The 25,300-nt window shown below is 43.3% G+C and overlaps 2 protein-coding genes across 4 annotated transcripts; both read right to left on the reverse strand.

The window, feature by feature from the left end:
• LOC114446928 (heparan sulfate glucosamine 3-O-sulfotransferase 1-like) lies at positions 1–23,940 on the reverse strand. 3 transcript variants are annotated; one of them, XM_028422842.1, is made up of 3 exons: positions 23,754–23,940; positions 22,819–23,078; positions 1–1,277 (listed from the first exon to the last, which is right to left on the reverse strand). In XM_028422842.1, exon 3 carries the CDS (start codon positions 1,125–1,127, stop codon positions 192–194), a length of 936 nt encoding a protein of 311 aa, XP_028278643.1. In that variant the 5' UTR covers positions 1,128–1,277; positions 22,819–23,078; positions 23,754–23,940; the 3' UTR covers positions 1–191. The 3 variants fall into 3 exon arrangements, with proteins under 3 accessions (XP_028278643.1, XP_028278644.1, XP_028278645.1); XM_028422843.1 differs by lacking the exon at positions 23,754–23,940 and having other exon boundaries at positions 22,819–23,114; XM_028422844.1 differs by lacking the exons at positions 22,819–23,078; positions 23,754–23,940 and adding an exon at positions 2,141–2,221.
• On the reverse strand, positions 192–1,127 carry LOC114447673 (heparan sulfate glucosamine 3-O-sulfotransferase 1-like). The gene has a single exon (XM_028424064.1). The coding sequence runs from the start codon at positions 1,125–1,127 to the stop codon at positions 192–194; it is 936 nt and encodes a 311-aa protein (XP_028279865.1).
• Positions 23,941–25,300: the final 1,360 nt, after the last annotated feature.

A 25,300-nucleotide genomic window follows, 5' to 3' on the forward strand; every position in this document is an offset into this window, starting at 1 on the left:
TTCATAATTTTTTTTCTTATCCTGTAAATATAGAACTGCTCTGCTGAAACCAGAGATCACAACAGTAGATATTAGGAGGCTATTCAAAGGGGTTTTTAAATGTCTGTAAAGTGCATTAAAGCGCCCCCTTTTCTGTCCTCGTCACAGATAAAGGTGGTGGCTCTGCTGAGTCTGTTGAGTTTTTTTTTTTTTTATTGCCAGTCAAATGTGCGCTTCACCAGCCTGAAGAAGGTTCGGTTGTGCTCCTGTAAGAAGGAGCGGAGCTGCTGGAGGACGGTGCTGTTGACGGCTGGGTGAGGACGTCCCTTAGACTCATGCAGACAGCGTTCTCGGCCGTCGCTGCGGATGCAGTAAAACCCCTTGGTCTGGTTGAAGTAGAAGTTGGTGGGTACTATCCTGGGCGGCAGGTTGAGGAATCGCTCCACCTTCTGGAGCTCTGGGAGGGGGTCACGGATCAGAGCGTCCCCATCTACTATGTGTATCTGTTCCAGAGGGAAGTGGCGCAGCCAGTTACGAATGTGGACGTCGTACAGACTTCTCTGAATGGCTTTGTAGCGGATGTTCAGGGCTCCGTTGCGCACCAACAGGTTCTCGATGGCCTGCACCGGCTTGTGGTTCTCCAGCCGGTTGAAGTACACCTGGGTGTAGTCGGAGATCACCCGCTCGGCCGGGTCTCGCAAGATCAGCAGCAGCTTTATGGATGAGTTCATGGCACAGATACGCTCTGGTGCGAGAGCTGACGTGAAGTAGCCCGGAGTTTTCTCCACTGTGATCTGGTGCGGATACGAGTACGGCATCAACTCACGGTACCACTCAAAGCCCTTGGCATAGTTCTCATCCCAGTCAAAGAAGTGCACCTCGGTGGCAGCAGCGGCGACCTCAGGATGGATGTCCAGCATCTCCAACAGCGCTCTTGTACCCCCTTTTCGTACCCCTATGATGATACTGTGTGGGGCTCGTTTGCTGGTTCCTGGGGGCGGAGATGCCGTCACCTCTGCAGAGACATTGGCTGGGAGTCCAAGGTCAAGGTCTATGAGGTCCATGTTAAATCCTGCCTGGACCACCTCAGGAGGGGCAGCATAGGTCTGGAGAACCAGAAGAAAGGTGGACGCCAGGAAACAATCCATGGTGGAGCAGAGAACGGAGACAGAAGCGGGAGAGCAGACGGCGGTTTAGCTGTGGGCCTGATCCGTCACTCTGAGCTCAGTGAGGAGAGCAGCCTTTGTCTGCCATTGAATCTGAACTGGAGGGAAAATCGTCGGCAGTCCACAGTACATCTGTAGAGAAGAACAAAGGGGAGAAAAGAAGAAAAGGCTTTCAGATTTCAGGCATATAAAACAGAATGGATGTCTGTATTATACCGAAATGACACTTTCCTCCTCCCCCTGAAAAACCAATCCAGCCATAAATACAATCCATGTCTGTTATAAGTGTATCATCTCAAAAGGATAATCTCAATTCATCTCTCTTTGAGTCTCTTTTCATCTTCCCACCGGCTTTCTCTTCTCACTCCATAAAGTCACTTTCAATTGATGCTGTAATTTCTCTGTCTGAAAAACATTTAGCCAGGCGGCTCATCAGAAAATGTGTCTGAGATGTGCAGGTGTGGCTGGAGGCCAAAAGAGAAGAGCGGGCAGCTTTGTCCTCCTGTAGCAGGTCAAAATCCCTCACCTGGATCAATACGCCCAGCACCCCCCCGCCCACACAGAGCAAGGAAATCAAGACACGCTTATGGGAGGAAATCAGATGAGTTCCCACTTCTGGGGGACTTTGATTTCCTATGCCTATGCATAAGACGGATCAATAGGAGAGCAATGAAATCCAGCAAACAGAAAGGATTTAGGGTGTTAAATGTGATTTATTATATTGAAAAAGAGCCTTTTTAAAAGCATGGGAAAGTTCTTATCTGCCGCCTCATCTTTTTGGCTGATTAAAACGGTTCATATTTGCCTTCAATAGACACTTTTTAAACTCTCTGCCTTCAATTAACTAAAAAATAACATCTGATTTAATAAAAAAGGCAGTAAGCTGCCATGAGAGCGATTTCTTTTTAAATGTCAAGGAATTAATTAAAAAGAAAAAAACCCAAAGTGTACAGATACTTTCAGAAGGAGAACCAGCTGAGAGGGAGGCTGCTTACCCTGTGCAAGCCAAAACAACAGAGCCCGGCTATGCAAACAGCCAGTTCCAACAGCAAAGGTCATGGTGAGGAGCTCTAAACAGACACACACACACACTGACACACACATTACGTTTTATTTGAGATGCCGACGAAATGCTCAGCACTCAAATAACATGCAGGTCACTCAGACACGTTTTCACTTCCTGCAGATGGCATTCACTGTGATGACATCTGTTGGGGTTTAGAGGGGGGAAAGGGAGTATTATGAAATAAATCTGATCTTTGATAGCAGCAGGGAGGCAGCACATTCCAGAAGATCTGTTCTTAGCTGTGTTTTATGGTCCAACCTTCCCAATAATTAATAGATAAAAATACAGGAAGTCAGTTGTGTGGCCTATATATGAAGAAATGGCAGAGGAAATCTCTTCTTACATCTGACTTTGTGGAGTTTAATTGTAGTTTAATGACTCATAATTATGAAGAAATGAGAGTATGCACACATGCATATGTGATTTCATTAAATATAGTAAAAAAATATATATACTTCATTATATCAGATTTATTTAAAATAAACAGTTAAACAGCTGATTTCTGACATGCCAAATAAGACATGCACATTCTATTTCTAGCTTTTGTTAATTTATTATATTTACTTTTTAGTTTTTAATATAGATATTTTTTTAATTGCTGTATTTTCTTGTTTATAAGCTTGTATAGTTAGTTTTTTAAATCTATATTTTTATCTTTATTTCACAGAACAGACCTGAGCTGACCAGCTGATCAAGCGTCCCTCTCATTAAGCCAATGTGCTCAGCAGCACCTTTCTGTGATGTCACCTGGCCTCTCTCTCACCGTACAGACGCTTTCATCCATATAAAGGCTGTGACGCATGCCCCCCCGCTTCACGCTAAGATCCGTGTGCCTGGGCTCCACACAGAAGACGGACCTGCCCTGCAGGGCGCGGGCTGTGTGAGGAGGCACTTATGTGCTGTGACAGGCGCTCCGGCCTGTCAGCGCTTCCCTGGCAGAGAGCTGCCAAGTCCAATGCTAACAGCCAAGCAGCCAGACGAGCTTTCTGTCTCATCCTATCCTCCCCACTCCTCTCACGGCACACCACCACCTAGAAGGAGCCATTGTTTCACCTTCCACTGGGCCTTATTGCTTTATTCAGCACTTGACGCGTATCTTTCCAGCTCTGCGTCCAGCACGTGGCAGACAGACTCTCTGGCAGACCACTTAACCAGGAATATCTCCTGAACGCTGAGGAGCTGGTGGAGGGCTACACAGCACGGGTTGGCAGTGAAGGAGTGTGGCCCACACGGCATGTAGGGAGGAGGAATAAATGTAGCAGTGTGTGGTGTCTCTGCCACTTCACAGCAAGACTCCAGAGTTAGATCTCAGCTCGGGCAATGGATGCTTAACTTGTGCTCATTTCTTTCAGGCGTTCTGTGGGGACACATAATCCTTAATCCTCAAATCAGGTGTGAAGGTGAGGACAGACCAGAAGGTGATATCAAGCTGTGGTAAAGTGCAGGTGGAAGTGGAAATATGAAGGACACCGATGTTTGCACCGATTTTGTGATAAAATCCAGTGTACACACTGAAAGTGAGAGTGCAGCTGACCTCATTAACTATGAAAATGCTCCTGTGGCAGAGAGGTTTTCTTACGTTTGATTAAAGAAAAAACCAACACTGCACTGAGGTGACACGCTGATCAGTGCTGCCATGAGACCAACACCAGAATCACAGTCGTTGCTATGAAATAACTGTTTAAATCAAGGAAGAATGTCCCGAGTGAGTGAGTCCTCTTTAATTTAAGTCATTAATTCCATATCTTTGTGACCATGTCAGCGAGTTGTTCATCATGACCATAGAAATGTAGCCGCTTATAGTTCAGTGTGTGGATGTGTGTGGGAATACAGGTGGGTTATGGGTTGATACAAAGAATAACATGAAGAGTAGAGATAAGAAAAGTTGAGGAGGGTGAGGGCAAAGAAAGACGGGAAGTGTGCTGTCCACATCCAGCACCACAGGCCTCCTTATCGGCTCAACACAAACACGATTATATTGTTGTCATACACGGTGGCCATGAACTACAGAGGGGGGTTGGGGCCAAAAACATAGTTATGAGTTATCAGATTTTTTAACAAGAAGAGTTCTGGCTTTAATATACAGCCATGAATAGGATTATCATAATATGTATTCTGCTCTCTGAATATTCAGCCGTACTCAAGATGCCTCCCTGCTTTTTATGGATCTCCTCGGCCTCCTCTTTGACCCTGATTATGAATAAGATCATATGGAAAATGAACTGTGAAGCACAGTTAAAAATGCTCAGATGTTGAACTTGTACTTCACTCCCACTTGGACCCAGGATACAGAGGGGCTCCACCACGCACACACCAGACCTGCACTTGTCCGACTATTATCCAGGCTTTCAAACTGAGTGCTACATCCCCACCAGGCTGAGAAGAGGGCTCGGCAGGTTCCCGGCGCCACAGGAAGCCAGGTTCCCACTAATTAACCCAGCCGCCTTCAGCCCCCCCACCCCTCCCATTAAGTGTGGCGGGCAGCAGGTATGGAGCAGGGCAGCTTTGTTTTTGTAATGGGTGCTTGTTAGAGACATAAGAACAAAATAATTATTACTGCAATAAGGCTTGATTACAAAGGGAGGCTTTTAATATTCATTCAAGTGAGGAAGTATTAATCAATATTACTCCTCGTCCTTCTGGTACAAACACACTCTTAGTTATAATAGAAGGGTCCGGGTGACACAGAAACACAACAGAGTGCAGAAAGCTCCTCAGCCTCTCGCCTCCGGTCTGCTTCCTCTCCTTTCTTCCACCTCAGCCTCTTGGATCTTTGTTGACTGTCTCTGTTAGATGATCTCTTCTAACATGTCCTGACCCAACACCTCTCACTCAGGGCGGGGGTAACACATGTGCCTTCATTTGATTTTCCACAGCACTTTCCCTTTTGCTCCCACTTCTTCTTCTTCTCTCTCCAAAAAGCCCGAAAAAACCAGTACAATGCATTTTCCTCCCACACACATCCAACTGTAACTCACTGAAACTTCACTCCCACATACAGGGCCGGTTCTAAATTATGGATGCATTTTGGTTCACAGTGGGATTCCTGGCTCATTTTATTCATTTCTCCTGCACCGACTTCAGCTTCAGCTGCTCACTGAGGACAGCGCTGATCTTTTCTTCTCTTTTTAACCTTAACTCTGCAGCGATACGTCTCACACAAAGACACGGCACAGTAATGAAACACTGCCTTTTAATTTGAGGAGATATGAGGTAATCAGACGAAAACATCAAATGCTTTTGCATCAGCCAGCGTAGGGATTTTAAACACAACTTGTGAAGTGCTAACTTACTACCACTTACCACTTACTAGCAAGAAGACAGGTTGGAAAGCAGAGAGCTGAAACCTTCAGGAAAAGTAAAATAAGCAACGCTGTCTTATCTGCAACAATTCAACACAGCTGTTTTTTAACCAGTGACTGACAGACCCAACACTTCTAAGATACAGAAACAAACTCCGAGTGTGAAAATCCAAGGTTACAATGTTGGTACTTCTACATTCAGACAAACTGTCCTGATGTATCTGATGCTCTTTTCTCAAACTTGATAAGGGCAGCTGGACTCAGAAAACCCTGCTCAGTTTTAAACTCTGGATGAATAAGAGCCTTCACAGGCCTGAAGTCCACTACATTTCATATAAACAACAGAAAAAACAGCAAGCTGATACAGACACTGTTGTTAATTAAGTAAATATATTCAGTTGATAATTACATGCAGGCTTCTGTAATGTAGGCAGTATCCTCCAGAATCAACATATACTTGAATAAACGCTGCCCTGGAGCAGTTTTACTAACACTTAGTAATGAGCAGAAGTTAAATCACTTGCAGCCAGTGTCACAGTCTCTCCTCTGGGGCCACCTGCTGGATCTCTCACTAACTTGGTATCATTTTAGGCAACTTCTTGTGCACCCGGTTCCATGCCAGTGAAGCAACGTCCCAGTGTTTGTGGACTACATTTTTCTGCATACATTGGGTTTGCAGTGGAAACAAAGACGCCCTGTACCGCTGCACCATTTAGCGATATTTGTGCATTTTTAATTGGTTGCACAGGTGTTGATGGATGGCGTCGCTCCCCAACTGCATGTTTTAAAGATTGAGGCAAAATATCTTGTCCTCCATGTTTATATACAGTCTATGTGCGTAACTGCCAAAGGTTAGCTTGACGGCTAGTCTATGTGAGCGTGTGGGGATAGCCGAGCATGTGCTCATCACACAGCTTGTGCTCACAGACTAAATGTATGGGTACAGACTGTGAAGAGAGAGTTCTGCTCGCAATATCGGATCATCTGTGAATACATGTTTACACCAGAAAAATGGCTGCTATTTGTTTGTTTAAGCTACAGTAGCTATAAATGTTTGTATTCACATTGTGTTGGTTGGATTTAGTCTTAGAGAAACTGGAGGAGAAGCTACTGCAGCTGGTTCTAATATATTGATGCAGACACCACAGCAACATTCACACCAAGAAACAATTCTTGTTTTTGAGAGGAAATTAGACTGCAGCTCTGAGGGTAAGCAATATATGGCTATTTTTGGAGTGTATGAGTAAGACAATGACCTAATCCACACCCACATGTCAGCAGAGCCATTCATTAACACACTTGAAAAGGGTGTAATCTGTCATTTGCTGGTACATCCAGACACACATGGCCTCAGCCACTAATTACAGTCTTTTAACTGCGATCTATCTTAAACTTTCTCAGCATTGCAATCTTTTCTCCCTGCAGAATGCTTCAGTGTGTAAAGCAGCCTCATCCAATTACCAATCCTTCTGCCCACGGCCATCTGTGTGCCCAACATGACGAAGGCCTGCAACTGATAAACAAATATATGTTTATGCTATAGTAGCAAAATCTTAAATAAGATTTAATATCAACAAAATCCTCGCCCCCTTTTATGTGATACTGGAATTTTCAGTGAGTCAACACGTCTGCAGAAAAACAACAACCTGTGCAGAAATCCACTGCAGTTCCAGCTGCTCAGGCAGCCCCCGTCAGCCCTGTGCACACTCTGGCCGAGGGTTCCTCTGACATTTGTCAATGCTCTGAGATTTATTTCAAGCATCAGCTGACATTGTCTGGATTCCCAGAAGGCGTTTTCGCAGATAAAATAGGCTGACTTGCTCATCACCCTTGGATGAGTGGAGGCAACCAATCCCAGGGACGCTGACTCACTCAGGAGAGCATTCCGCAGCCCGTCAGAAACAACACCAGGGCTATGAGAAGGAATTCAATCAGAGAGTGGCCTGATGATCCTCATTCAGCCTGCCACTTCTGATAAAGCACCTATGCTTTTCACACCAGATCCCCTCACTGCAATAGCCTCCTCATCACCGACGCTGAGATGAAGCTAATTTTGCTCTGCCAATTTAATGCCACTGTAATTCTTATCAAGCTTTTCCCATCACACCCCTCCTCGTTCTCACAATGAGTCTGATCTCCTCCTTGTAAAGTAATTGTTGAGCGGTTCATCACAGAGGGAACACTGAGAAACGCCGGCTTAATCAAAACAAATGCACCGACTTCATTCTCGCTGTGTTTGGAACACACAACACTGCTTTCCAGTCTCCCAGGCTTCCTGCAATATACACATACATTATGGATGAATTACTTCATCAAATAAAAAGCAGGCCATCTTGTAATGAACTGTGAGGATAGTCTTAATCTTTGATGAGGCCGATGTGATGAATAGTTTAATGAGGAAAACTATGGGAAGGCCTGCTGGGTGCTGACAAAGATATCACATCTGAGAAAAACGCACAATGTTTAGAGAGTTTTGTTTATTAAATGGCATCAATTTTGCAGCTCGTACACAGAACTGAATACAGAACACGTCAAGGTTATTCTAACTAAGGTGTGTGTGCACTAAAGGTTATTTTTCCTGGAGGAAGTCAATTTCCTGGTACATCCCTAAAGATTGGAAGAGGTTCCGTGTTTTCCATCAGTGACTTAGGAAAGCAAAACCTTCATATATTCTACATTCATTGCCAGGACAGTCGTTGGAGAGGCACCTGTATATCTTGTGTTTGCTTCCACACACTGCAGCTGCTGTGTGCAGTTCTTCATATCTTGGAAAAGCTTTCACATTCTGGCACCACAGCACACTATTGGAAGGCACATGCCACAGATCTGCCAGTGTTTTTCCCGCCATCACAAATATGTATTCAGTACTGCAGAACTGGAGGTTTAGTATCTGGACCTTCTGTGATGTGCCGTTTGATGCCAAACACTGAAGTGATTCAACACTAGGCTGCAGTTAGCGAGCTGATAATAATGTATTCAGTTTAAAAATGTTTCCCACGGGGGTGTCCTGTGTTTTTTTTCCCTCTCCCATCAGAGGTCGAACATTATACAGTTAGATGTGTCAGTGCCGGTGGCGCAGCTCCCCGCTGAAACAGCCGGATACCGCTGGCATACAGCACAGTAAATAAATAAGAAGAAGCACACTATGTAGCCACGCTGAGCACACAGTGAGCGGAAAGTGTATGCTGAGGTAAAAATAGTCCAGCAGGCCGCATTAAAAACGTGGAGTTACTCACCGACGATCAGAATAGTGTGATCAAGTTTGTGAAAGTCAGGGAGCAGCAGTCAGATGACCAGCAGTGTCACATTAGCTTGGTTTTGTTTGTGCAGTACGTGTGAATGACAAATCAGCCAAGCAGAACTGTGAGATATGCAGATGAGGAGCGGAAGGACCGCCAGAGACAGCCACGTATTTTTTCTGGGACGTCGTTCGGCCACAGAAACATGACCTTGAACTGGAGCTTTCACAGTATCGAGCCACCTCATCTGCATAAGTAATTCAAGTTGTCACTTCACATGCCGGCCATTGATTGTAACATTATCAGAGGGATTGAGCCATGCGGCCCGAGGTGGGTTTGTCATTTATCAATGCTGAGGTTTGAACTTGATACGTTCTTTTAATGAACGTATCAGACATGAGAGATTTAAGAAATCATGTCATAAAAGGACAGGGTCACGATATGGACCTCAATATAGGACCTGTGCTCCTGTCCCATGCTCCCACTGCAGTTAAAAGAGGGACCCGCCGTCATCTTTATTTTAGGTTAATGTGAAGCAGCTCTCCTTCAAAGTTACAGTCATTTCCTGCTTTTATCCTTCATTACTTACAGTACATTGGAAGTGGATGAGGAAAGATTCTGTTAATCTGCAGAATGAACAGGAAGAATAAAAACACTTCTACGCTTTTAGACAGACTACAAAAATTGTGAGCACATCTTTGCATAAATCACAGTGCCAGTGTAAAAACATCATGATTCAGATAAAATGATGTTGGGAACCTGATGGGCACATGGAGCACCCAAACTGACAAACTCTTCTTCACCATCTTTAGAATCACTGCAAGGTGCTTTAAATATCTACAAAAACTACAGAACATGACCTTTCGGAGTTGGCGAGAAAGACTTTTATCAGCACACAGCTCTGCATACATTTCCTCCCACATTACCCTAAGGTTAAGTTACATATTTGTGCACCAACATTATCACCATTTAAATATATTACATTGCTTCATGACCAGTGACATTTACATGGCATCGATGTCATATTTAGCCAAATGTCATGCCATCGTATTTCCTGATTACAGACAATCTCCTCTGCGAAATGATAAAAAGGAGGATACAAGTCGAAACACAAATTCATAAGAAGAATAAAGAGGATGAAATCTGCTTGTATTGTCATATTAACAATAGTAAAAAACAAGGTATAGCATGTATAGCAGCACTTACAAGAGGCTGAAAGTAATGAAATCTGCAGTTAACCATTTTCATTATCAAACAATCTCCCACATCGTTTAGGTCACAAAATTAAGAGCCTCTTCAAATGAATAGAAAACACACACCATCGGCTGCACACACTCTGGCCAATACAACCAGCTGCCTCTGTGCTCAACTTTGAGCAACATCCTTGTAATTTCCTACTTGCAGAGCAAACCAGATCGTAAAAGAAGTGTTTATCTATAATAACAATCTCCAGCTCCATTTCCTCGTGTGGAGACACTGCCTCTCCGTCAGGGAAGTGCTTCAGAGGGCCGAGATGGGGGAGGGATGTAAACCATCACAGCACCACCAGGCTGCTGTTCGTTATATCATTACATTGATTACAGCGCTTGCCTTTAACGCTGCTCCACACCGCAGCCTATGTACCTTCACCTCAATGCAAAATGTCCACCGTTACCTGCCTGAGAGCAGAGGTAAACTCCAGGTGCCAGCTGGGCTTTTAGAGTGATATTCCACTACCAGCATGGCTCTGTTTACAGACATTTTCAAGGGACGCTAACCACACATACTTTATACATTCTCCTCTTGTTCTTTCTAGCAAACATAGCACTCGCAATCCTGCCATACACGTCTGGTGTTCAGCCTGCGTAGAAAGGTGGGATTTGCCATCAGTTAAAATCACCAGAGCATGCACAAACTGAGATGAGGCACAGGTATATAAAAAAGAAACAGCTTCGGCTTTAACTGAATTTAATGCATGTGAAAGGAAAAACAGAGCAGTTGGGCGAAGATTTAAGGCTCATTTAAATAGCTGTCTGCAACTTAATGACAATATCCGTGCGTGTGCGGTTCTGGGTATGTGACAGAATCAGGTTAAGAAGGATAGAGGGAATAAAACATCATGTCATTTCAGCAGGGTGACTTTCATAGCGGAGCGCAGCTTTGTTTCTCAAACATACAACACTACAAGTTCAATTACTCAGTTATAATAATAACTTCATTCATCTGCAGGATGAGAAGTTTTTTTTCTCTGCAATTAGTTGGAGAAATATTAGCAATTAGCCAAAAGGAGCAGATACCAGCAGAAACTATGTAGCATCATATTTTTGGGCCTCAGCTCTCCTCCTCGACTGGCCGGAGGGCACCTCTATGTAGTGAGAGTGTATATAAGTGAAGGTAGTGATGAATATTATTCTTTACTCCTCTCAAATAAACTCCAACACATAGCTTTAATAAATTAAAGAGGATTAATCAAGCCTTATCAGGACCACATAGCAACCTCCAGCATGAGGACTTCTCACTGTCAGTTTCATCTGCGCCCTCTTGTTGTTCATGAATTAGTCATCAGTCCCCTTCACTACTCCCCTCTGGCTTATTGCTCGTAACACCGCCTCCACTGCCCTGTAAAACCAACTGAAGTGTTTATGGGAGAGAAGAGGCGAAGGAGGTCGCAGGCCCAATAACTCCTTTTATCGGCCCACATTCTGCAGCAAGCCCCATTTTATGGCTGCATTTGCTAGAGTCGAATTCTTAATTAGAGAAGTTTGTGGACCCGGTATCAGGAGCCTAATGGGGAAATGAAAGGAATCGGGGAAAGGCCGTGTGCAGGATGACTTGTTACTGTGTCTTGTAGTGAAAGATGGGAAAACAGCCTCAAAGCAACATCAATGCAGAAGGCCCTTTAAAATGTTTGGTTAGGTCTGAATGCCGTGTTTGTCTAGACGAGTCTGAGTCCTTTCGAAATTAGTTCAGGTTATTGATTTTCTCGGGGGCTTATCTTTATTAAAGGAGTCTACCTTGTCAATGGAATTACTGCCTGTGCCATTAAGGTGAGCTGATTCTATTTCCCATTATTGTAAACTCCTGCCCAAGAGAGTTGAAATGGCTTAGGTTAATGGAATATGCAATGTTTTCATGCTGAGCTTATCTTATTACTCAAAAAGTTTGAGAAAAATAATAAATAATAAAAATAACTTTTATTTCCTTTTCTTTTAGAACGGCTGCCACAGAGCGACGTCATGAATATTTCAGTTTTCAACTGTCCTTGATTGATTTTATTTGGATACATTCTGTGGGTGTGACCTTCTCTTGATTATTCATACAGCCCTATCAAGCATGATGTAATCAATGTGGTCTTTCTTGACCTTTGACCTCTGGCTTGTTAAACACCCACCGGAGTCAAAGGGGCCCCCCCTTCATTTGTTTCCTGTTCTGGTGAACTTAATCTGACACCACGGGATTAAATCCACATTTAGACCACTGTTACTAGTTTACTTGTTGTCAACTTGAAGGATTACAACTCACTGTCTATATCCTGGAAAGAAATATTTGTATTTTTAACTTCGGCAAAACAGATCAGATCCTTTCCTGACAGCGTGATGGAGACGAGCGGGTGACAGCTCGGCTTTTTGAAGGAAGGATTCGAAAGCTGCACACTACCCTTTGCTTTTACATCCCGTCTCTGGAGGTTAAGTGTAGGCAATAATTAATAAAGTTACTGCTGTCAAACGGCATGTGTATATGTGAGCAGTTCTCTCTCTGAATGATATGAATCCAGCTGTCAGATGAGGCTGTTAGGAGGAAACAGGCTGATATGACGCCTCAGGTTTGTATAATAAACTTAGAGGAGGAACAGCATCTGTTGTAGTCAATAACAGATTTATTTATTTATTAACTGTACTGTCTTCACTTTGATTATGTATAAAATGTGATTTTGGAATCTGATACTCAATGTGGAAAACAACTTACTTTTAAATGAATTTACAATGAGGTGTAATGTTCATACTGCATACATGTACAGGATCCACCTGTGCAGCTCCTCCAGTGAGGATCCAGGCACATTATAGAGATCCATTTCCAGGTTTAGAGGAAAAATGATGGAGGAGACAAGGAGGCACAATCGCAGTCGCATTAAATCAATGAGGATTACACCATTTTCAAAAATCATCATCCTCTCTCTGACAACCCTGTGACATTAAGCGACATATTTGATAAACATGAAAGGTGGCAGGAAGGAAAAGGAACTATAGCTCAACCTTTAAAGACCGGGCCAGGACCTGTTTCCAGGTGCCTGAGGTAATAACAGAGATTGTTCCTTTGGGAGCGGGGGGAGGTGGACGGATGTGGTCAATAAGTGACTCCATAATCGTCTCAATTCTATGGAAACAATGCAGCGAGTTTAAACAGCTCATGTGAAACCTTTGCGGTATAGTTTTCGTGGTTAGCCACATGGAATCGACATTCAGCAAACATTAGTGGAGCAGAGTGGTGCAATCCTCCCTCATCACCTCCTGCTGTACAGCCTAGATTAGCCATCTTTCACTTCATTTAGATGAAGGGTTGTTTTGGGGTTTGCCTGATTATATCTGTCTCGAGCGCAGACCATGCTTCTATTGGTATTTAACCACGATTAGCTTTAAATTGATGATTAACCTTTGTAATCCTGCATGCACATTTTCAATATGCACGCAGCCACACAAAAGAGACACTGCATTATCGTTCGGGGAAAATTGAGGCTCGGAAAGCAAATGAGGCGGCGTTATCTGCCGGGTGCTTGGCTGGATAATGAAGACAAATCTTCAGACTAGAGAGTCATCTCATAATGAATCCCAACAGAGGAATTCTTTTGACTTCTTAGCGTGCATCTTTTAATAAAAACTTCACCGTGACCCCGACAAGCAATTGCCACCCTTATCATGCGAGGCAGCAAAATGTACTGGTGGGAGTGAGCGTTTGCCGTTGTTTAGACGGCTGTATTAGGACGTAATCAGACAATAAATGAGTCATTTCTCCATATTTAACTCCAACTGGGGAGGTAATGGTTTAATTTGCTGGCCAATGAGTTTTCCCATGTGAAGTGCTTCTTGCATTAAATCACACGGCCAGTGCATGTGCATCCACTGCTCCAGAAACCATCAATGCCCTGACAGATAAACGTCTCACAGCCACAGCAAGTATGCAAAGTGCTGTTCTGGGCACCATCTGAGGACAAAACACCATCGCTAACAGCACCACCAGTGGTTTAGACACTTGTGTCATATCGTTTTCTATTTATTCATTAGTAGTATAAATTATTAAAAACAAATACCCAACAGCTAACTTAAGCCCAAGCTGTCTTATTTAATTCAATGGTTTTGATGTGGCTCTCACTCCCTCACCTCACATACGACAACTGTAGCACCTTTTTCAATGAGAAGTTTGTCCAACAGACTTCAGTGGAAGCCCTTTTCGCTGCAGGCGCAGACAAGATGAGCCCTTGGCGGTTTTCTTTTTTTTTTATGATGTAACCACGGTAACCAAAACCCCATAAAAGTATGTTTCTTTTTTTACATCTAGTCCTGAAATCCAACCATGAAATACTTGGCCTAATTGAAAACTGAAGAAGCATTCTGAGGTGGGCCCTGGAGGTTGAGAACAAATCCAGAAAAAACTGAAATAAATCAGATATTAATAACTAACCATGCCCAGGAGGCCTCTCCAATGCTCACCAGGGTCCCTCTCCATCCTCCGTGCTCAGGGGAAGGTGAGGGACTGGTGAGCATTCGAGAGGCCTCCTGGGGAGCAGAATTGTAATCGCACCTGATAAGATTCAAACCTGAGCGCCCTGGGTGTATTTTCTGACTTTCTGCAACATTTATGGGAACATCAACTTCGTGTTGATCAGATAGAAGGAGAATCAACAAAACCATGATGAAAAACAAACCAAAAGATGTTCAGTCGTCAGGAGATACATCCAGAGAAATTCTGTCATGTTTCCATGAAAATTACATCAAATGAAAATTGCTGCTGATTAAACCACTCATGTATCAGCCTGCTAGTCTTCAAGAAACAGCTTTTAGAGGAGACCTGATAGAAAGTGGAAGCCATATGATGGAAAGTCACTGTGAGAGTGAGGTCCAGATTCTGGACTGTTTTTCATTGGCTCAGCCAGCCTCCAGAGGTCCTCCTAAATGGGACAGTTTACTCCCTCATTCAGCACTAACCGCTCAAAGAAAAGATCAGAAAAATAACCTCAAAAATTCAGTATGATCAGATTAAGTGTAAAAACTCAGTGACTGTGTGATGAATAATCTACTACACAAATGTAGACAAATCTGTCTGATGGGAGAGTAAAATATAAGCAACATGTCCACGCATAAAATGAACATATGGTCAGCATGCTAGGCATTAAATATTTACCTGACAATAAAGCAAAGCTGCACAAGTGGGTCAATTTACAGCAACACATGGATATTGATTCAAACCCATCATTTGCAAAACATACATGAAAAACTGTAACAAATAATAACAGTAATTTTTTCCACACTCGTCAGGCAGTGTGTTGTTTTCTCAAATCCTATTAATGAAATCAATCATCAGAATTAATCATCGTCATCTTTTCACACTAATTATCACTGCTCAAACAATAAACACTTAATGATAAACACGCAGAGCATCTGCTGCAGACATACTGTAGCTTTGTGGAAACAACAAATGATGTAATTACAAGATTAGCTTGAGTGTATAAATGTGGTATGAAGGAAAAAGAAACGTGAAAAGGGAATTAAAAAGAAGCTAATCTAAGTGAGCTTCAAATTATCCGTGCTGATTATATCTTTATATCCCCAGATAATGATTCTGCACACTGTAACAGTCGTTTTGGTCTAATTTTACTGAGATTTCAGTCAGTGCAATGTCACAGAAAGAAACCAGAGACAAACCATGACAGCAGGGTTCAGACACTTACACAAATCCAGCCTGAAAGTGAGAAATAAATCAGTTGTTCCATCACTTACTGAGGAATTTACACAGGAAAAGTTCTTTATTATCGATATTGCTTCTCTGTGCTCGTCAAGTCCAAGAGTCTACTACTGCTGCTGAGAAAGGAAGATGTGTTAAAAACTGCAGTTCCTCCTGTGGCCTCTGGGGGCTGACTCCATAAAAGTAGACTCTGCAGCAAAATCAGGAATGTCAGGTAGGTGCTGCCTCAGTTTGTGAGCTTCCTGCTTACATCACCAGCTGCCTCTCCTTATGCCCAGGTGGACTAGAACAGTCAGAACCTCCCACATAAGACTCAACATGGCTCATCACTGACTGACGGGTGGCACGGCGAGAAGCTTGTTCCTATTTATTCACACTCAAAGGTTCAATAACCATCATGTAGCAGCGGCTATTTTCACAGAGGAATGAAGCCGTAAAGACCCCATCTTTACCCCACCTTGTTCACCAAACAAAGCCAGTCTAAGGTTTCCAACGGACATGCTTGCTCAGAGGCAACAAAGTGCTCCGACAACACACCTTCCACTCAGAACAGTGAGGCACATCACAGCAGTACCAGCACCGCAGTGATCAGGCTGTGTGAATGGGACTACTGACACCAAAGTCATGTAGAGAGAGGCCCATCTGTTCATGGCCTGCACCAGAGCCAATTCCTTCAGCCGACACCCGTCAATGTCAGGGACCCCTCACAGCCACAAATCCTTTTGAAGTATCTGAACAAGAACCGCAAGACAGATTAAGTTAAACAGCTTCCTCCCACAGGCTATCAGGTTGAGCAGCCGATCCATCTCAGTCCGACTTACTGCAGCGTGGACACTTTAATTCTTTCTTTTACACATGTAGGGTCACATTTATTCTACTCATATTTCTCTAAATCTCAGGTATGCAGGACTCAGTGTTCATTTTGGGTGCATATTTTATACACATTATATACTTATTCAGTCTTTTTCTACTTGATCTCTGGCACAAAAAGTGTGAGAGCAATAATGTTTATAGGGAATAAAAGCCGCTGCATCAAAATATAAGAAACTGATTTAAATTGCATTACATAGCACAGGATTTCAGTTGATTCTGCTGAATCACTTTACAAAAAGTAAAACTACTTCTTGGCATAAAACAGTTCCAGAGGCCAGCTGAGGATATCTGGAAAAGACAGAGGGTTCAAAAAATGCACCATTTTTCAACCTGATGAGGACCAAACAGGTTTATATAAAACGTCGTCATCAACAGCTGCCAATCGGGTTGAATTATTGTTTATTCTATAGAGGCACAATCAGTCATGAATATTTTTAATTTCAGACTTATAGTAACAACACTTAGTGACTCCATCCTCTCTGCCTTCAAGCCAAAAACAGAAAATGGAAGGCATATTTCAGAGTTCCATTTCAGGTTTGAGATGAGCATTATTCCCCTCGGAGGTGAGCGGGCATTCTCCCCTCCCAAAAAACCAAGATGAACAGCCTCATTCGGCCCCACAGACGGCGCCTGCTCAGCCTCAAGAGATTCCAGCTGAAGCCTTCATCAGCAGCACATCACTCACACTGGTCAGCCTTCTCTGCTGCCTACTGTACATCCGTGTGTGTGTGTCAGGCTTCGTTAAAAGACCTGTTGGTGGCCGGGCGTTCCTCCTGCGACAAGCTTTTGATCAGTGTTAATTTTGGCAGCAATTTCGGATTTAGTTTTTATTTTAGTCTTGTGACTAAAATGTCATTTGATTTTAGTCACGTTTTAGTCATCAACATTTTTAAAGTTTTAGTCTAGTTTTAGTCGACTAAATATCAAATAATTTTAGTCGACTAAATCTGCCGTGGATTTAGTCGACTAAAATTCTATGATATATATTTTTTCATGAAATATTTAAGGTTTGATTGTGCAATAAAAACAGGCACAGCTTTAACTTGTGTTATTTGAAACAAACACCTCTTTATTTAATTACTATGACCTTTTCACAAAAGCAGCAGTGAACAGTGAGCTGCTCTCCCTGAATACACTGTTCAGTCATGACCTTCTTCATGAATCCTCCATAACTACAGCAAAACACTTCAGTGACAACTTAGAAACAGGTCGCACGCTGTAAAACCATCAGCAGCGGTGTCTTCATTTATAGATTTTGTCACGTGTATCTTTGAACGGAAGTTAAGATGACTCGTCTGCAAACGTCGCTTCAGGTTTATTGTTTTTACCGCTGATAGTCGCTCCGCACGGTTTGAACCGTCTTGATTGTCTTGAAATTAAACGTGTCTGTGTGTCTGTTCTTCTCCTGTGTTGTGTGACCATGCATGAGGACGCCTTCTTCCAGCATCGCGGCGCAACGTCCTTACACAGAGAGAGCACTTCTGATTGGCTCTCTGCCGCCGTCTCCTGATTCGTCCCTCCCTTTCCACAAACAAAATTTGCTCTGATTGGATCTCGTCTCCATCAATAATTTCGTCTCGTTTTTATTCGTTGACGAAAGTGTCAATCCATTTCGCCTTCGTTTCTGGCACCGTGCGTTTTTATTTAGTTATCGTCTCGTTTTTATCAGCAAAAAAAGGTCGTTAACGAAAACTATGACGAAAATGATTCGTCAACAAAATTAACACTGCTTTTGATAACACTAGGTTATTAACGGGGGCCGCAGCTTTTGATGTTATTTCATTTCCTCTGTGCTTAACTTAGAAATCAAAGACCGGTTTGTCCGAGCACAATGAGACTAAATCAATGTTCCTCAAGATCATATTCCACATTTACACAAACTCAGTTCTCCGCCCTTAGAACAAATGTCAAGTGTTGCTTCTGGTGGTGGCAACAAGCTCGAGCCCGTGGGCCGACCAATGCTTGACATTTTGCTCTCATGAGTATTCATATGCTGCTTTATAATATTACCACCAGTGATGTGTAAAGAAGGAGACACAGCTCCAGCTAAAGTGCAAAGCAAAGATGACACATTTACAGGGAACAAACTGCTGACACGTCAACCCTCAAAATGCAAAACATAACACAAATACATGCCACATTTGGCAGTTGTAGTTATGTTTAGGTTGGATGGCAAGAACGTCATCCTGGTGCTGATGTGCGTGGGCCACACAGAGCTAATTTATCTGACGTTAGGAGGCTAAAGGGGTCGATTGTGGCTGTAACCTGCTGCAGACTTTAACCTGGCTTTCATGTCTCCTGTGGCACTGTGACCATTTCATTCTCACTCACAGTTAGTGTGAGTGAGCATCAGAAAACAGGGTAAAGACATTTAATGAGGCAAACCTTTCCAACATACGGCGCGCAGGGAGCACATGTGCACGCAGAGGTTATTTCCAAGGACTGCCAATATCAACACCTTATTTAATAATGCCACATTTAGCTTCCTTTAAAACTGACTAAATTACTAGTCAAACGCTGCAATACAAAGAGATCATTTCATTAAAGTGTTAAATATTCTGCTCTCAGGCCCCCAGACACATGTGCAACATATTTCACAAACAGAAAATCTCATAACAGGATCTGTTACTTTCCCTTCCTCAGCCACACGCCCACACAAAATAAATTGATACATATGGCCGGGCGGAGGCATCTGAATCCAAACAAATCTCACTCCACATGACGGGGTCATGATCTCTCTGAAGAAACAGATACCATTAATCTGACAAATATGACAAGACATGGGTGTGATACATCGATACGAACAAAAAAAAAAGGATGGATGGCACAGTAATGAGGGATGCGGCTGGCATGTGCCTACTCATCCAAGGCAGGCAGGGAACAAGGGTAATGAATAAATAACTTAGCCCGTCATCAAATGATAAATCTACTTCATAGCGCTTGATGGCAATGATGGTGGAGTGAGGCTTTCTTGAACCACTTGATGAAAAGGAAGGTGTTGTCACCCTCGGCTGTCCCTCTCGCTAGCGTAGCCTATTATTACAGAACGGCAGGGGAAAGTCTGCTGTCTGCTTCGCACCTTTTAATAAGGCTTTCCTGAAGGCTGGGTACAGAGTCCAGGGCTTTGTATGATGAAGATGCAGCTCCCAAGAAGTGAGCCTGCTTGTTGGTGTACAGTATCAGCAGCTGTGCATCATCTGGACCAAGGTGGTTCTTTGCACTGTGGATCGCTGCCTGCTGCGCACTCATGAATTATGGAATTCGGCACAAATATGCAAATCTGGGCATTAGCCTAGTTATGCCCCTGTACTGTAAGTTACAGTGACTTATCTATTATGTATGAACCAGGGATAGCAGTGAAGAGGGCTTGGCAGCCAGCTTCACGGCCCTCTCTCAGTTATTACTCACTCTCACATCATGAGAGGACATGAATAGCAGGGTACGTGGCTCCAAACTGCTAGCATTTTGGAGCTCCCAAGACTTGGGAGAATTAGAGCTTGCTCCACGCTCAATTGCCAAGCTACTTAAAATAACAATGGCTTCCACAGGATTTGGAAGGCTGGGAGATACGTAGGGGAATCAGCATGAAGTTGTTGCTAATCCTCTAATTTCCCCCCACAAGGCTGATATGAAATGCTAGTCTGATCAGTAATCAGTCCACGAGGGAAGCAGACGGGGGATCCAGCCAACTCTACAAGCACAAGAAAAAAAAGCCCATCAGCCTCTGTGTGACATTACCATTACAATGCCGGATGACTGTACTAAAGTGACCTAATCACATGCGTGTAAATACCAAAAATGAGGAAGGCCAACAGAACTGAGAATCTGTTGGGTCACAGCAACAGCTACATTTTTACATCATGTACACACACGCACTGCTCAGCCGAGAGCGTGGCGAATTCGTCCTGAGGCTCCGAGATGAACAGAGCGACCATTAGCCGGTATCAAAGCCAATCATCACACACACACGACAGCTGACAACTTCTGTTTAACAGGGTGAAATAATGATACCTGCTCTTTGGGAACCCGGTCGCTATGGCAACAAGAAGAAGCCACTTCTGACAGTGCACCAGGGACTTAAAATCAAAAACGGCTTTTTTACATTTTTCACTCCGTGTTGTACAAAACTTAGAACCAGAACTGCTAGAACGTGCGGCGCTACATCGATATTCTACAACAAGCATAACATTTGGAGAAAGCTCATACTGCTGTTGAAATTGTATTCTCTCTCTAGACGTTACTTTTCATTCATAATAATTCAACACCTGCTGAGCCATTAACAGCTCCCTCACACTCGCTATTCGCTATTTTATGTTTTTTTACTCACACACTGTATAAGAAAAAAAGCTAGTTAGCACCTGACTGACAAAACACTGCAGTAAGAAGTTGTGTGACCTTAAAAGTCAATTTGTAGCTCCAGGATTCAAAACACACATGTGGGAGCTAACATGCAAATCCATGAAGTAGCACAGGGAACGCTCACACTACAAGGAAAGAGCTGGATACCTGCACTGGAGGCACAGTAAGGTTGCGATCTAAACTTCAGTGCCGGTCCAAATGTATAGTGCAAATAAATGTAGACCTGCTACCTCGAATGTAGAGTGTATTCTCACAGTAATAGATTAAACGACATACACAGTATATTTTAATTTAATTGATGACATAAAATCTTAGCAAACAGAAACACAATCTCATCGGAAATCATCCGAAGTCCAAGAGCATTTCACCGTGCAATTTACAACCCACTTAGACCTTCACTCATCGATGGCTTAATCCACTATCAAAATAGTTGCAGCGCCTGTTTTCTAAATCACAGACAATTCCTTTGTGGAGCAGTTTTATCTTGAGGGCAAACCAACCAGCCCCCACAAAAAAGGCAGAGCAAAACTCTGGAATTAATTTGCATTTTTAACCAAATATCCTGCATGCCTCAGCTAATAGTTTCCATCTTTTAATTCTGCAAACATAACCTCATCAAATATTAATCCCATTTTCTTGTTACCTTCTATTGCTTTTAAAATGCGCTCTTGCTTTGTTGTTCCTCTCTTCCGCCTGCCTCTCTGCTCAAGTGGAGCCAGCTGGATAAACTCCATCAAACAAAAACCTAATAACAGGAAATTGTGCAGAAAAGAAAACAGCTTCTCTCTCCTCCTGCGCCGTCTTTTTCTACCCGTACCACATGAAACTCTCTCCTCACACTCACCTTTACTCACTCACTCTGTATCCTACTGTTCTCAGTATAAGACCTAACATTTGAGTTCTTCACAATTAATTAACTCATTTTTGTGTCTTGCATCCAAAAATCTAAGGTCCAAATAAAAGCCTCCTGCTTCCACCTGTCAGGATTGTGAGAACGAAAGCACCACCACATGCATGGCTTCTCAGCCCGGAAAACTCAAGCCTTCCAAAAGATTAGAGTGTAACTTAAACACAAATCAAAGCCCACCTTTAGCCACGGGATAGGACTGGCTGCAGCCTTAAAAACAAAATAAACAGCATGTTTCATTTACATTTCATCAGAGAACTTATTCTAGTCAAACACCAGCTTATGCCTTTGAGAAACCTGCAGCTAGAGGCACCAGCTCACACAAGCCAACACCCACATGCTCAGATAATCAAAGGTGAATTGCACAGCCCGTGGCAATTTGCATCCTCTGACGTTAATGTGGCTGCTGGAATTTCACTTGTCTGATACAGAAGATACGATGCTGAGGAGGTAAACAATGTTACATCAAGGCTGCATTTCTGCAGGAGCAGGAGAGTGGCAATTATCATTAGCTGCTCTTGTCTGATTGAGTCTATCCTGAGACTGGAGCTTAGTCATCGGTCTGCAATAAAAAGTCAAACTCCTGTGCATGTTGTTTTAGTCTATTTTAAAACTTATCGAAACTTTCAGTGCAATAGAAGAGTTGTTTTAATATCTCAGCTCACAGGATGAACGGAGGAGCGAGCTCATGGGAGCTTGTAAAGCTAATTTACTGGATGTAGCATTTTAATTAGTTTGATCAATACTCTATTACTGGGGATTTAAATGTGAACAGCGGGTGGAGAAGACATGTTCAGAAGCATTGCAGGGCGATAAGTGGATTTCTTCTCTTAATATTTGATAAATTAATCATCTGTGAATTCTAAAGAATTCTTTTGTCAGACGCTGCAGACTCCAGTGTGGCATATAAAAGCGTGTGTTTGTGTGTGTGTGTGTGTGTGTGTGTCTGTGTCGGGGTGTATCTCTCATAAAGTAGAGAAAATGCTGTTACCTCGCTCGGGGGGGTTCGGTGAGGATCTCAGCGCGCCTCTCGGGTTCGGGTTGATCTCGGGAGCGGAGGATGATGAAGATGATGCTGAAGCGCACTTTTGCGCACCGCGGGTCCACACAGAAGAAAAGCGTGCGTGTCTCCTCTCGGCCACTCTCATCACTGGTGCATGTGAAAGCAGACACCGGGGGGGGGACGGAGTCCTCCTTCAGTCACAGCGGATCACTCCTCTCCCGTCCCCGGCTCTCGCAGACGAGCCTGTGCTGGAAACGCGGGCAGAGAGAGGTGTGAGCCCGAGCCGCTGCTGTGCGTAGCAGACAGGAGGGAGCGGGGAGGAGCCGTCTGCCGTCAGATGATCAGGGCAAGGTGCTCTGCTGGTCCTCATCCTCACAGAGCCGCAGTTCAGACTCCTGACACAACAATCCTCATCTGATCATCAGCTCCCAGCGGGGAACGCGGCTCAGCCCGTCACTTATTTGCGTGTGCAGCTTTTATTAGCCTATAAATAAAAGTCTTCCGAGTTGTATTAAGTACAGCCATCATTATTATGTATATAAAAAACTTGTGTGTGAAACATTTCATTTTGTTTTAATCAGGCAAACAGGACAGGAGTCTACTGCTGCCTGAATAAAAACCCTGTCCCCGTGAGACCAGCCCTGAGCCCGGAGCCTGCAGGAGCATCAACATAAACTCTGAAGGGACATTATACATGTGAAGTGGATCCAAGGCCTCCTCCTACAGAACACCCATCCCCAGAGAATCACCACATGTTTGGGTTACAGCTCCTGATATGTTCACATCCTTATGATCACAAAACAAAGTGTTGAATCATGTCTCAAATTATTTTATATACTCCATGACGTATGGAACGGAATAAGAACCACTGGAATATTTAGTCATATTCCCCAGAATGTAAAACCAACATGGCGGCTCCCTACCTCTGTCCTGAAGTCCCGTTACCCTCGATTGTTTGTATTCCATTAAAAGTCCACGAATCAGAAGATATTTTCTTTACAAAATCCTTCCAGAGTGTCGCGTAAAGTCCACGTCCTCTCCGTCTGCTAGCTTTGTTTGTCAAGCTGAACTTCTCCAGGAAGCAACAATGATGGTGTATGTGGAGGGGGAAGTGTTTACTTAGCTTGCTGTCGTCAAAATGGCGGCGCCGCCATCATTTTCTGTTTAGTTAACACACCTGGATAGCACCAAGCGCGCCCAACTGGAAGGCTAGTGCTCTTATTGGCTATCAAAACTGTCAATCAAGCCTGGCTTTAGCCTTTAGCCAATCGTTTTCTCTTTTCAACGGTGGTGTGTTTGGTTGCATTTGAGGCTCTTACTGAGCAGCAGGAGCAAACAGGAAGCTGAAAAAACAACCCTACAGGCTCCTGAAATCTCATGAAATGGATTTTAAATAAATATTCTTTACTTTCAACTTGAACTTTTTCTTTCTTTCTCCATTACTGCAAGCCTATGTGTTGCCTAACTAATTATTTATAGAGTTTTACAGTTATTTGTAGACTTTAGAAATGAAAGAGACACCAAACACTTCCATACAGCAGTTCGGCCCACAGGTCTATAACTTCACACCGCTGTTCTTTACGAAGCAGCAACCTTCTAACACATGAAGCCTGTGCAGAAGTGTTACAAACTGCAGTTCAGACCATCCATCCCCATAGACTGTTAAAAGGTTTACAGTACAAACAAGTTCACAGCCCTTGTGCTGTGAACTTGCTCTCTCTTTGCCTTTTTTGACAACTTCTTTTTTTTAACTCAGTTGTTTTAATTTAATAAGGTAAGTAAAATTACACATAATTATGTTTGTTACACACACACACAGCTCAAGCTTCCGGGTTGTGCAGCTGTCCATGTGCCTCAGATTCATTTGTGCTCCGTGTCTTTGCCTGTATTTGGAGTTTAGGTGGGCTGTGGTATGGAGCAGTCTTAATTTCTCACCTCTGAAGGCTCATCAGAGGTGAGAAGGAGTATATATATATATATATATATATATATGATGGGTCCTGGTAAAGTATCAAGAAACCTGATGGATGGATTCACTCATCTGAAAATAATAATAAAAAAAACATACAGAAGAATTACAGTTCTCAGTGCAGCATGGAGCAGTGTAATTTCCAATCTCTCCAGTGGAGTGATACTCCAGGCATTTTCACACTTATCAAACACTTCAGTGACCCCTCCTCTTCCTATGGATGGGATCATCGCCATTCAGATTCCACTGCTGTCAGTGTACAGAGTTCCATTATAGGTGTCTGAATCAGGCGCCTGTAACGTGCTGAGATGGGAGAAAATGTGATGAAATGGGTGCTTTTCTGGAGGATTATCATCATTATCATTATAGAGCTGAAACATGCCAGTGAATTCTCCCACCTCCACAGAAACAGCTGCATCTTACGCTCAGTTATTCATGTTTCTGATAATATGCCGAATTCTATAGCATGGGAATGTCTGTGCTGTGCCATGGTGTGTTATT

Source organism: Parambassis ranga, chromosome 15 (genome assembly GCF_900634625.1).
Source record: "Parambassis ranga chromosome 15, fParRan2.1, whole genome shotgun sequence".
NCBI lineage: Eukaryota > Metazoa > Chordata > Actinopteri > Ambassidae > Parambassis > Parambassis ranga.

Coding starts and splice junctions, on each gene's coding strand:
- LOC114446928 (XM_028422842.1), bottom strand. CDS start 1,127: ATGGATTGTTTCCTGGCGTCCACCTTTCTTCTGGTTCTCCAGACCTAT.
- LOC114447673 (XM_028424064.1), bottom strand. CDS start 1,127: ATGGATTGTTTCCTGGCGTCCACCTTTCTTCTGGTTCTCCAGACCTAT.